Here is a 12,839-nt window from a genome sequence, read left to right on the forward strand (position 1 = left end):
CGGTTTTTAATTTGTGGACCTGAATTCTCGACTAATTTGGTAACGAAAAGATGAGGGTATGACTCACTACTTGTCTTGAGACCACTGTTAATACTGAAACATTTCTCGAATCTAGAATAAAAATCACTAATATCTTCTTCTTGTTTCTGTTTACAGGCTGAGATTGCATCCCAGTCTTCTTTTCTAGTTGTCAATAATCTGGGTAAAACTTGAATCAATAATTCTGGTAATTCTTTACATTTATCTCCAAGACCGGTACCTGGTACTCGTGCCTTGTCTTCAGCTTCTAGAGCTGTCCAATCGATCTTTTTCTCTCCCACCTCCCATTCTTTTTCCTTTAACTTTTCATACACCCCTGCGGGTAGCAGAACTTTTAACATTTTAATGATATCTGGGTAAGTGTATTCTCCCATACGGAGCATGTCTTTTAATTCTCTATGGAACCCTGCTGGATCTTTGTCATGACAGGGAATTAATTTCTTCATCTCGAGGAGTTCCATCTTTGATATCGGAGTGTATACGAACACTCGTTGCATGTCGCCACCCGCCCCTTGGACTGGGTGGACTTCTCGTAACGGATTCTGTCTGTCTATATAGAATGGTTTACTTTCTGGGGGTGAGACATGAACAAAATGCGGGTTCAGGAACGTTCTATACTTGTGACGCTGTTCTAGAATGACACTAATTAAATCGGTACCTAGACCTCTCCATCTGTACTGGAGTAACTCGTTCAGGATATCATGTAACGGGCCTGGATCAGAATGTTGACCCTCATACAGGGTAATGAGGTGCTGGATCATATACGTACCCACCAATCGTTGCTCGGCTGGGGGCAATTTCAGAAACATTTGTGCCACTATTTCGTCTGGAAAAGTGGTAGAATCAGTAATCCATCGGACTGCTGATCGGGCTAGTTCTTGTTCATGCATAGTACTTAATTCGCTATAACCGACTCGTGATTTCAGAATGTGATCGGTAGCTTGAAATACTTGTTCTAGAGAGCAAGGCTCTCGTTCTGGATGATGAAAAATGGACTTAGGTTCTGGACGTAAATGGCGATCTGGAAATCTAGATTTGCCTACATACGCTATTCGGACGGGAGTCTCGTCTTCTTCCTCAGGATCAGAAGCACTTTCTTTCTCGCTTACTTGTGCTGCTTTACGCTGTTCGTGTAACCTTATTATTTCTTTACGAATTTTCTTGTACATACTTTCCATAGCACTAATGGTCTTGTGCTTACCCTCGGCTATATTATCACTCCACCTTGTTAGGATTCTCATGTCGGCGGGATCTTTAGACTGGTAATCTTGTTCTCTTATTAGGCAATTGATCAGGAACTTTAATATCATGAGCTGAATCTCGGCTTTCCTTTGGGACATAATCTCGCCAATACTTTCTGGATCATCCCCTGTACGGATGAAACGATATATTCTGTCTAGATCTTCTTTCATATTCGGCAAGGTGACTAGATACTCGGTCACCCTTCTTACACTCAAGGAATATAAAACCATAGTATTTTCGCCTGGAACTGGATCATAAACACATTCGTTAAGGGCTTGCCTGATTTCTGCGACAGACTTATTACTCTTGGGAGTACGCTGTGATGCTTGAGCATGTAATTCAAGTGCTGACAAACGCTTGTGTGGCGGCGGGGTTTGAGGAGGACCTCCTCCTGCGGCCCCTAGACTAGAATCCTCGACTGACATTCTTCGTGCTTGCAGGGTCGGTAATTGTAACGTGGGCTGAACTTGTATGGCGGGCTGACCCGGGGGTACCGAGACAGGTACTCCGGTGCCTGGAAGAGCGGGAAGTGCCTGATTTACAGGGACAGGTGGAGCGCGAACAGGATTGGCATATTCTGGGACTGTGTCATCCAAATAGGACGAAATGAAAATATCAGCTGCGGTCGGTTTGTGACGTAGCTTGGTCGGAACTAATGGTAGCGGGAAATTACTGGATGCCTCTGGGGTCGCTTTTGGCAAACCCTCGGCAAGGAGAGGATACATACCCTTAATAAGGGCATGCCTCTGTCTGTCTGACTGTTCGGTTTTGACTTGTTCACCTATCTCGATCAATTCTCTTTCTTGGGCTCGTTCTTGGGATTCTCTACATAACTCTGACTTTCTGACTTCCTTTTCCGTTCTTCTATGCGCTTCCTTACGCCATAACTCGATGGCATCTTTCTGTGACTGTCTGGCTTTCTTTTTCCATAATACTTCTTCTACTCGCATGATACATTCGGCATCCCATGTACCCGATACGGGCCATCTATACTTTTCTTCTAACTGTTTGGTATACTCTACCCATAAATCCAAATACAATATGGCGCTTATGCCATGTTTCTGATACATAAAGTGACCTGGACTGTCCCTAGGCGGAACAGGAACGGCTGCTTCTAGCAGACCCTTTCTAGTTTTTAACTGACGTAACTTGGAAAAGAGCGGCATTCTAAACTTGAATCGGAACACAATACAATACACGAAAAACAATAACAATTGGGAAAACAATTCAGGCATACCACGACATTAGGAATACATTAAACAATATCATAACATAACAATTCGAACAGAATACTACCTGAAAATACTGAAAACAAAAACAGAACAGAATTCTCGAGAACGGAACAGACTAGAGTTACTGGATGCACTGCTGTAACAGTACGGAACATACCGGTCCCATAAAGGAACGCATCAAGACCCGTATCCACCTAGGTGAACACTTCGTTTGCGGGCTTGGGTACCACCAACCCACAGACCAGAGTCAATTTAGACTGACCCTGTCGAGACACTACCCCAGCAATGGTACTCACCGGGCAGCACGGAACGGAAGGCCTCGGACGGGACTGGACTACGACGACGAACTTCGGACTTCGGACTTCAGTTACGGGTGGACCTCCGGATACCTCGGACCTTGGACTCTCGGCTTGGGCTCTGGTCGGGACTCGCCGCGTTCCTCCACCGTCTCGTTCGGATGCTGGACCGCCTCCTCCGTCTCCTCCGTGGGCCTGAGGGATACTTGAAGCAGAAATATCTGCACTTGGCCAGAAGAGTTCCGTCACGACTGCAGAGGGTCAGGGGGTCGGCGTGGCTTCACCGACGCGTGGGGAAAGGGCAAGTCCCTGTTCGGGCGCCATTATGTGGTAAATAAATAAATAATACCCTATTTTTGAATGCTTGAATGAATAACAGATAGCTCAAATAAATAAGAGTCAAGATTCGAGGTAGTAGGAGTTTCTGCAGGTTTATTACAGCATAAGGACAGGATCAGGACAACCTGCATAGGATGAGCAGAATGACAGGGCCCAGCAGGACAACTGGGACCCAGTAGGGGAAAAAGATGCCCAGCAGCTGCTGGGGCTGGGTCAGGGATGAGCTTGGAATGAGCGCGCTAGTATTCAATAACAAGATACAGGCATATATACATAGCGCAAACACATAGCATTACATTGCAGTAGGCGTAACAGTGGGTGGAGTAGAAGGCGTGACGTGTAACAGTCGCGAGAGATAACAGTAAAAGTGGGTGTAACGGGGAGTATACATAGACATGTGATGCGAACGTAACAGAATATGTCATAAATGGGCGGACACATAGGAGGGGGCTACCTAAGGAGCCGGGACCTCTAACCTAATGGTGCGCGAAAACTAGCAATGACGTGTTACTAGGAGAAGCTGGGGGCTACGAACTCTGTGCTAGGAGCAGAGACTAAAGTCTGGAGGGTCGGAGCGACATGTACCTAAATCCTATCTGATATCTAATGTTTAGGGAACATGTTGATATAAACTAGAAGTCATGAGGGGAAAAGCTAACCTGATTCTAAGACTGGACCAGGCATTATTCTACATGTAGTGCGTGAGGAATATAAAATGACCATTAAATACAGTATTTCTCTAACATGGAGACGAGAAGGCTAGACAATGACGGAAACTATTGATGCAGTTCAGTAGCTTAGGAATGCAGAAGAGGAGGACTGAACTGATAGCAGGAACTATAACATACTTTTGGCAGACTCAGAGGCAGAGCCGGGGTGCACCGGGCACTGCTAGGCAGGAAGTAAGTGAAAGGTCGAGGATACAGGTGGGGGCTGTATCGCTCCTCAGCGAGGCTTTCAGGAGACAGGAGCTGAATCTGTGGTCCGGGCCCTTTTGAGGCCTAGAAACGGGGACTTTATAATGGAATAACGTGCACACTGAGAAACGTGGCAACATTACTTACATAGGCCTGATATTCGTAGTATTCACGAGGACTGGAAACTAGCATACCAGAGGTGGACACAACTGTAATTGCGTCTTTAATCAGAATGGGGAATAACATATGCATATTGATCATGCATACATAACGTATGATGGATGGGGCGTAGGGACACAGAACATGGCAAAATTTACTTTTCCACAGTACCCCCAATCTAGTGACCTCCTCTGTGAGCTGGTCAATTTTACTTAAAAGTGGTTTTGTGATAGATCTGATTTTGTTATCTATAGCATTCAGTAGCTTCTTGAATTGGTCTTCGTCCAGATATGCCTTTACTTCCCCCTTATTCCCAGTTTTGTCTTCAATGTTCCTCTGGGGTGAGGGGTCAGTATACTTCTTGCCTGATCGAAGCCCCCCCCTTCTTGGTACATTCTTTCCACCCTCCCTTTGTTACTCTAGGAGCTGGGACTGGTGCAGGGGTTTCTTCTTCTACCGTAATAATGTCAGTATCACTTGTACATTCTGATACGGGTTCGTTGATAGCAACTAATAGTTGCGTTAATGGGTTACTTTCTGGAGCCTGGAAGACCTCATTACTAATATCAAGAGCTGAAGTAGATAGTGGCGTGTTATCAATAAGCATGTCTGGCGAGTAGCTAAGACCCAAAGATGATCTTCTATGCTGGTTAATTTTAGCAACCTTCTGTACCATATAATTGTCAATTGTATTAAGTGGAGCTGAAGATGCTTTAGCTTTAGACATTTTACGAGCTGGCAATAAGGCAAAATCAAGGGGTTATAGTCAATGTAGTATCCCAGGCTTTTACAGGATTTGGGGGGAATCTTTCACTTACTTGGATACAGTTTGACAGCGTTTCTGGCCCTGCCCCTGCCTCTCCCTGCCGATGAGGGCCGTAGAGGGCCCGCCCTTTGCCCGGGCTTAGCCCCGGGCGTCCCGTTCGCGTCCCGCGACGCGGGGGTCTCTGGGCTTTATCTGCGCCTCCTGGCGCGTTCTCCCCGCCTTTGGCGTCAGTTCCTGTGCGCCGCCGCGTGGCCTGCCGGGATTAGTAGTCCCCGGAGCGGCGGCGCGGTAGATGGAGCCTTCGTGACTCTTGGCGGTGGCGGCAAGACCCTGGTTCCGCTTTGCAAGACTCTCGGCGGTGGCGGCAGTAAGTGAGTTTAGTCCCCCCGCTCTGCCGGGGTCTCTGGGCTTTATCTGCGCCTCCTGGCGCGTTCTCCCCGCCTTTGGCGTCAGTTCCTGTGCGCCGCCGCGTGGCCTGCCGGGATTAGTAGTCCCCGGAGCGGCGGCGCGGTAGATGGAGCCTTCGTGACTCTTGGCGGTGGCGACAAGACCCTGGTTCCGCTTTGCAAGACTCTCGGCGGTGGCGGCAGTAAGTGAGTTTAGTCCCCTCGCTCTGCCGGGGTCTCTGGGCTTTATCTGCGCCTCCTGGCGCGTTCTCCCCGCCTTTGGCGTCAGTTCCTGTGCGCCGCCGCGTGGCCTGCCGGGATTAGTAGTCCCCGGAGCGGTGGCGCGGTAGATGGAGCCTTCGTGACTCTTGGCGGTGGCGGCAAGACCCTGGTTCCGCTTTGCAAGACTCTCGGCGGTGGCGGCAGTAAGTGAGTTTAGTCCCCCCGCTCTGCCGGGGTCTCTGGGCTTTATCTGCGCCTCCTGGCGCGTTCTCCCCGCCTTTGGCGTCAGTTCCTGTGCGCCGCCGCGTGGCCTGCCGGGATTAGTAGTCCCCGGAGCGGCGGCGCGGTAGATGGAGCCTTCGTGACTCTTGGCGGTGGCGGCAAGACCCTGGTTCCGCTTTGCAAGACTCTCGGCGGTGGCGGCAGTAAGTGAGTTTAGTCCCCCCGCTCTGCCGGGGTCTCTGGGCTTTATCTGCGCCTCCTGGCGCGTTCTCCCCGCCTTTGGCGTCAGTTCCTGTGCGCCGCCGCGTGGCCTGCCGGGATTAGTAGTCCCCGGAGCGGCGGCGCGGTAGATGGAGCCTTCGTGACTCTTGGCGGTGGCGGCAAGACCCTGGTTCCGCTTTGCAAGACTCTCGGCGGTGGCGGCAGTAAGTGAGTTTAGTCCCCCCGCTCTGCCGGGGTCTCTGGGCTTTATCTGCGCCTCCTGGCGCGTTCTCCCCGCCTTTGGCGTCAGTTCCTGTGCGCCGCCGCGTGGCCTGCCGGGATTAGTAGTCCCCGGAGCGGCGGCGCGGTAGATGGAGCCTTCGTGACTCTTGGCGGTGGCGGCAAGACCCTGGTTCCGCTTTGCAAGACTCTCGGCGGTGGCGGCAGTAAGTGAGTTTAGTCCCCCCGCTCTGCCGGGGTCTCTGGGCTTTATCTGCGCCTCCTGGCTCGTTCTCCCCGCCTTTGGCGTCAGTTCCTGTGCGCCGCCGCGTGGCCTGCCGGGATTAGTAGTCCCCGGAGCGGCGGCGCGGTAGATGGAGCCTTCGTGACTCTTGGCGGTGGCGGCAAGACCCTGGTTCCGCTTTGCAAGACTCTCGGCGGTGGCGGCAGTAAGTGAGTGCAGTTCCTCAAAACAGCAAGTATCCCAGAGCATTGTTTAAGCATTCAATGGGGGCATAGAAATACGGACCAGTTGTTTTATTGGGCTAGTACACTAGTGTACTAATATTTGTCGGGAATTGATCATACAGTAATATTATGTGTTAGCTTTCATATTGAATGTAGTTCGTGATTGTTTTATGAATAGGCCCCGTCCTCAAGTAGGGTCCTTAGGTGATTTTTGGAATACATTTGTAATGCTGTACAGAGTTGGGACTTTATTGATATTCGAATCATGGTCTATATAATATGGGTTTTTGAATATATATTGTAAGGCTATTGCTGATCACAATTAAATACACAAAAAGATGAGCTGGGCAGCAATCCTCATGTTAGGTATTTTATCTTTATTATCAGAACAGCATATCTCCTTTTGCTTCAATTCATGTGTGTTTTAGGTAGTCTTGATTAACTGTGCACAACTGGAACTGTTACAGTGGAATCATTATACCATACCTTTAGAAATATGTGAATGAAAAATGAGGATGTTTCATCCAAGCTTCAAGTCTTAATTTTCTTTTCAGATTCTGTATACTGGAGTTGTCGTGTATGCGCCAGCATTAGCTCTCAACCAAGGTGAGTTTTAAGTTTACCGGTCTGGGATACTGTGAAACAATTAAAATATCACTTATATATGCATGCATGGAAACAAAAACACAGAAGTGCAATTCCCATTACTCTTTGGGAGATCCACCTTTGCCCTTATTCAAAGTGTCCATTAGTCCTGCCAGGGCTCCATACAGACCTATGCAGCAACATTTGTTTCTTAGGTTTAGACTACAGACAACTTTAGCTGTCTGGTGAGTTCTATTGCCATCACGTAACGTACATATTACAACATACATATACACTAAGGGGCTTTGGGACTCTCCCTTGCAGAAATATGCTAGCAGTTAGCTACTGTGGTTCAGCTGTGTTTAGGCATTGGTAAAGAGGGCTGTCAATCAGAATATATATCACCCCATGGATACAAACTTGGACACAAACATGCTAAAATAGATCTTCTCATTGTATCATGCAAACTCATACTGATTGCTGCACACACACATGCACACACACACACGTACACACACAGATTGTTGAACACACACATACACACACGTACACATACTTATGTTTGCACACACACGGGCATGCGCGCACACACACACATACACAGGCTGCCCACAACATGCTGTTACTCAGTAATGATTTGGTGCTCTCATGCTCACCTGTCATGTCTTACATCCTCCTGCCCCCCCAACACACACATTGGTTGCCGCCTTGCTGCTCGTGAGCTATGATCTGGTGCTCTCATGCTCATCTGTCATGTCTTACATCCCCACTGTGACCCTCTATCCTCACTTGTTTGCCAGTTGCCCCCCTTTTAAGTCCACTCATCCCTGCCTCCCTTGGTCAGTCATCTTCACTCATGTCTGACTCCTTTGCTCCCCATTTTAACCACGTATCCATGTTTCCCTCTCTTATCACCTGCCTTACATCCCATTGGCAGGTGAGCATCTATGGTACACCCGAAGTTCTGGTGGTACTTCTTTTGCCACCACTATTGCGTCCTCTCACAAGCGCCAGGATTGCAGTCCTGATAGTAATATTGCCAGGCACGTGGGGCTCCGCCCAGGTCCACAGTGTGCCCATTGGTGCTGGAACCATTTTTAGAGTCTGGGTGCAGGCAAATGATGCCACCTTACGAAAGGCATAAGGGATATTCAACAGTGTTTTTCTGCCATAAGAAAAATATTTGAAGACCTCTTTATTTTATTGCCATTCTCCTTCAAGATTAATGCGGGGGCGGGGGAGCTGCGACACTTATTCAAAGCGCCACTAACAGTGTGGCATCATTGCAACCCCAAACTGCTTAAACATCCCGAAGGGAGGGTCTGGAAGCCGAAAATACAACATATGTTGCTTGAGCATGCGGCATTATTACCGGCAGCTCATTTTTACTTTTTACTTTTAAAAGTTCACATTGCTGAGGAGGCTTAAACCAGTGCTTCTGCTGTGTCTTCGTGTCACTGATGCCATGATAGCTGACTTGGTTCAGGAGGTCTGTGGAACAAGCAGTGGAAGTGCCTACATTCTGTCCTAGGTTTTTACAAAATGCTTGCGCTGCCTGTTTATTTGACATGTTATTGACATTTTGTTTTCAAGCCAATGCCTCATTTATCTCACAGTTTGATATAAATGCACTGACTGCTTCAAAGCGTTAATATTAAATTACTGAATATGCTTGTTTAGCATTCACTGGGAACTTAGGGCCCGATGTAGGTAAATCCCATTTACCGATTTTGAAATACCGAATCCTACCGAATCGGTATTCAAAAATCGGTAAATGGGATGTAGGTCCCAACATCTGGATTCGTTACCGAATCCTTAACAATTCTTTAATTACCGATTCGGTAAATACCGAATCGGTAATGCCCATTCATTCCTATGGGCTTTGAAGCCCATAGGAATGATTAGGCATTACCGATTCGGTATTTACCGAATCGGTAATTAAAGAATTCACAAGGGTGCAGGGGGTGTCACTTTGACACCCTCTAGCACCCCCAAAACGGGCATGTGTGCAATGTGGCACACAGACATGCCCTAAGGGCACGTCTGTCTGTCACATGGCACATGTGTACATGCACAGATGTGCATGTACACAGGAATCGGTTTTTTACCATGGATTTGTATTCCATGGTAAAATACCGATTCTGTAGGCCATGTGCTGATGGAACATTGGCTACCTACATTGCATTTTCGGTAGTTCTACCGAATCGTCATCATTACCGAATCGGTAAATATTACCGATTGGGTAACTTTACCGATTCGGAAATGATAACGATTCGGTAAAATTACCGAAAATGTGCCCCTACATCTCGATAGCCCTTTACCGATCGGAAACGGCCGAAAATCGGTATTTTCGGCCGATTCCGATCGGTAAAGGGCTACCTACATCGGGCCCTTAATCCCTTCTAAGCATTTCTCATGCTAGATCAGGGAAATAATAAACAGTCAATGTCTGACCTGGCATCCTTGATGTGGTTTCCCCTGACCTTTTTCCCGCCGATCTCCTATTTTTCTATTTGGCCGGGATGCCCGCCACCCCCTCCCAACACATATCCCCAAGGATGGGAAGTCGGACAATAGTTGAACTTTTGGAAGACGGGAGGGAGTCACCCTCCCGGCCGTATTTATTAAAATATGAAACAAATTTAAAACATTAAATAAAAGTTTCATCATTATGCAATATGTACAATTTGTCATTTTATTACATTTCGATGCAGTCATGTACTTTTGGCTAACATCCTAAAAATGCATATACTCTAATTCAAATTGTACATCCTAGCATTAAGGGCCAACGGCAAGGTCTTAACCGGTGTCAGATCCCTACTACCAAACTCCCGCCCTCACTGTGTGAGCGGCGCATGCGCAGAGGGCTCTACCCTCATTGCCAACTGTAACTTCCCTTGTCGTGGTGGGGGCCCCCTTTCTACTCGACGCCATCTTAAGGGTCGTCCGAGTTCCCGTATGAGGTCTCTGTAGGAAGGACAGCGTGGACTCTCCCCCCCAACCCCACACTCTCTATCCGCCGTCGCGGATATCCGGCCCCCGGGAAATTAGTAAGGAGGGGCATATAACCGCCTCCCCCCCTGGGAGGGGCCCATGGCCATCTCCCCCTAGGCGCCCCATCGTTAGTGGGTGCCGCCTCCCCGTGGAAGGGGCCAATGGCCGTCTTCCCCCGGGCGCTCCCATCCATTGTGGGTGGCGCCCCACTCTAGGGACCTTGAAATTACTGCTCACCGATCATGACCTTACCGCCCGACAAATAAATACGACAGTTGTTTTACCTACGAAAAGAAAAAATTTCACATCATCTTACTGTTATCACTGATCTTTCCTGCAAGAAGACATTTCTCTAATGCAAACCAAATCTTTATTCTCAAAGTTCCTTCATTCACTGTACCAAGGAAAAAAGGCCTAAACTTTCATCACTCAGAAAAAACTTTATTTTCCTCCAAACATTTGCTATCAGGGGCTGGTGGGTGGGTCAAAATTGCTGCTTGTTCCGTCGAGGGCTCACGAGCAACGAGTGGGTGCAGCCTTCCGATCCGAGGAACAAGAGGACGATCTTCTGGATTCCCGCTCCTTTATCCTTCTGCGGGAGGGCGTGTACCCGTCCCCGATACGCCTACTGAGCGTGGTCTTCCATCGAGGTGTCTAGGACAACCCCTCTTGGGCGGGGGAAGGCGCGCCCCGGCTACGCCGCTTTGGGCATACCAGCCGGGCTACGTCCACCCCGCCAAAACTGGTTTCCCGGGGGGTTCGGGGCACCCATCCATACGTTCGGGGGGACCGAGCGGTCGCCCCTTTCCATATGGCCGGGATGCCCGCCACCCCCTCCCAACACATATCCCCAAGGATGGGAAGTCGGACAATAGTTGAACTTTTGGAAGATGGGAGGGAGTCACCCTCCCGGCCGTATTTATTAAAATATGAAACAAATTTAAAACATTAAATAAAAGTTTCATCATTATGCATTATGTACAATTTGTCATTTTATTACATTTCGATGCAGTCATGTACTTTTGGCTAACATCCTAAAAATGCATATACTCTAATTCAAATTGTACACCCTAGCATTAAGGGCCAACGGCAAGGTCTTAACCGGTGTCAGATCCCTACTACCAAACTCCCGCCCTCACTGTGTGAGCGGCGCATGCGCAGAGGGCTCTACCCTCATTGCCAACTGTAACTTCCCTTGTCGTGGTGGGGGCCCCCTTTCTACTCGACGCCATCTTAAGGGTCATCCGAGTTCCCGTATGAGGTCTCTGTAGGAAGGACAGCGTGGACTCTCCCCCCCAATCCCACACTCTCTATCCGCCGTCGCGGATATCCGGCCCCCGGGAAATTAGTAAGGAGGGGCACATAACCGCCTTCCCCCCTGCGAGGGGCCCATGGCCATCTCCCCCTAGGCGCCTTATCGTTAGTGGGTGCCGCCTCCCCGTGGAAGGGGCCAATGGCCGTCTTCCCCCGGGCGCTCCCATCCATTGTGGGTGGCGCCCCACTCTAGGGACCTTGAAATTACTGCTCACCGATCATGACCTTACCGCCACAGACCGGATAGCTGACCGACGATCCGGTCCCCCCCAACTCCTCCTATAGGTCCTGCTTCCTCAAACCTCTTAGCCATGCAACAAAGTCTCCTATGAGTAAATCATTCCCCTCCCTGGACAGGTGAACCCCATCATTCAGATACATATGGTCACCCCGGATACACCCATGAGGAATGACATGCAACTGTGCAGAACGGAACAATCTACCAATCTTATTATTGACCCGTTTAACCGAATGGTTCAGAGCTGACACCGAAAGGCCCCCCTGCCACCTCCTTCTAGGAATCATGTGGGACCAGGCAATCGTGCACCCCGGGACTCTTTTAGCCAACCAGCTAACAGCCGACAAGACTCGTTCAAGTAACACTCGTCTACCCAGTGTCACCAAGTCGTTGCCTCCCAGGTGTACTATGACTACAGATGGCGCTGACCTATGCCGCCCTAAAAGTCCCTCGAAAAATGACTCAAATTTGTCAAAAACGAGCTCACCTTTCCCATGGAAGGCCACTCTGAACCCGTATTCCCCAGGTGCGTGAATCGCGTCACCTTCCTTGAATACGTCACCGGCGCGCCTCACGTATGAGTGGCCCACGACCCATACCATCCTCTCTCCAGTCGGTGACCTCTGACTGCTGGTCTCTTGATGCAGGGTCGACCTCCAATTCCGCCCTGCGTGGCAGGCTCGCGAAACTGCAAAGTAAACAAAAGACAGAAAACGTGAGTGCATGTCAATTGATCACTTACAACATGTGCAAGCGCACATACCTCTTGAAGCAATTCGAGGACCAACGGCCCAATTGTTTCACTTCCTCAGCACTCTGACCCCTGGCTGTAGCCTCAGTAGCAGCCCCTATCCTAAAGGAGTGGGTCCCAAAATCGCACGGGTCCATGCCTGCGTCAGCGATTGCCAGTGCTAGCACCCTCTGAAACTGAAATCTCGTCAGTGGGGTGCCATCCTTGTGTCGGAGCAAACTCCCCCCCCATGCGGCCGCTCTCAGCGCC

General features: G+C 49.2%; 1 protein-coding gene across 2 annotated transcripts in view; it reads left to right on the top strand.

The window, feature by feature from the left end:
* The window catches only part of LOC144825992 (sodium-coupled monocarboxylate transporter 2-like), a 219,457-nt gene that overhangs the window by 85,013 nt on the left and 121,605 nt on the right, over window positions 1-12,839 (top strand). For both annotated transcript variants that reach the window (XM_078684210.1, XM_078684211.1), the window contains exon 3: window positions 7,263-7,314. In XM_078684210.1, the coding sequence (XP_078540336.1) occupies window positions 7,263-7,314 (52 nt within the window). The remainder of the gene's footprint in view (window positions 1-7,262; window positions 7,315-12,839) is intronic.

Source organism: Lissotriton helveticus, chromosome 3_2 (assembly GCF_964261635.1).
Source record: "Lissotriton helveticus chromosome 3_2, aLisHel1.1, whole genome shotgun sequence".
Taxonomy (NCBI): Eukaryota; Metazoa; Chordata; class Amphibia; order Caudata; family Salamandridae; genus Lissotriton; species Lissotriton helveticus.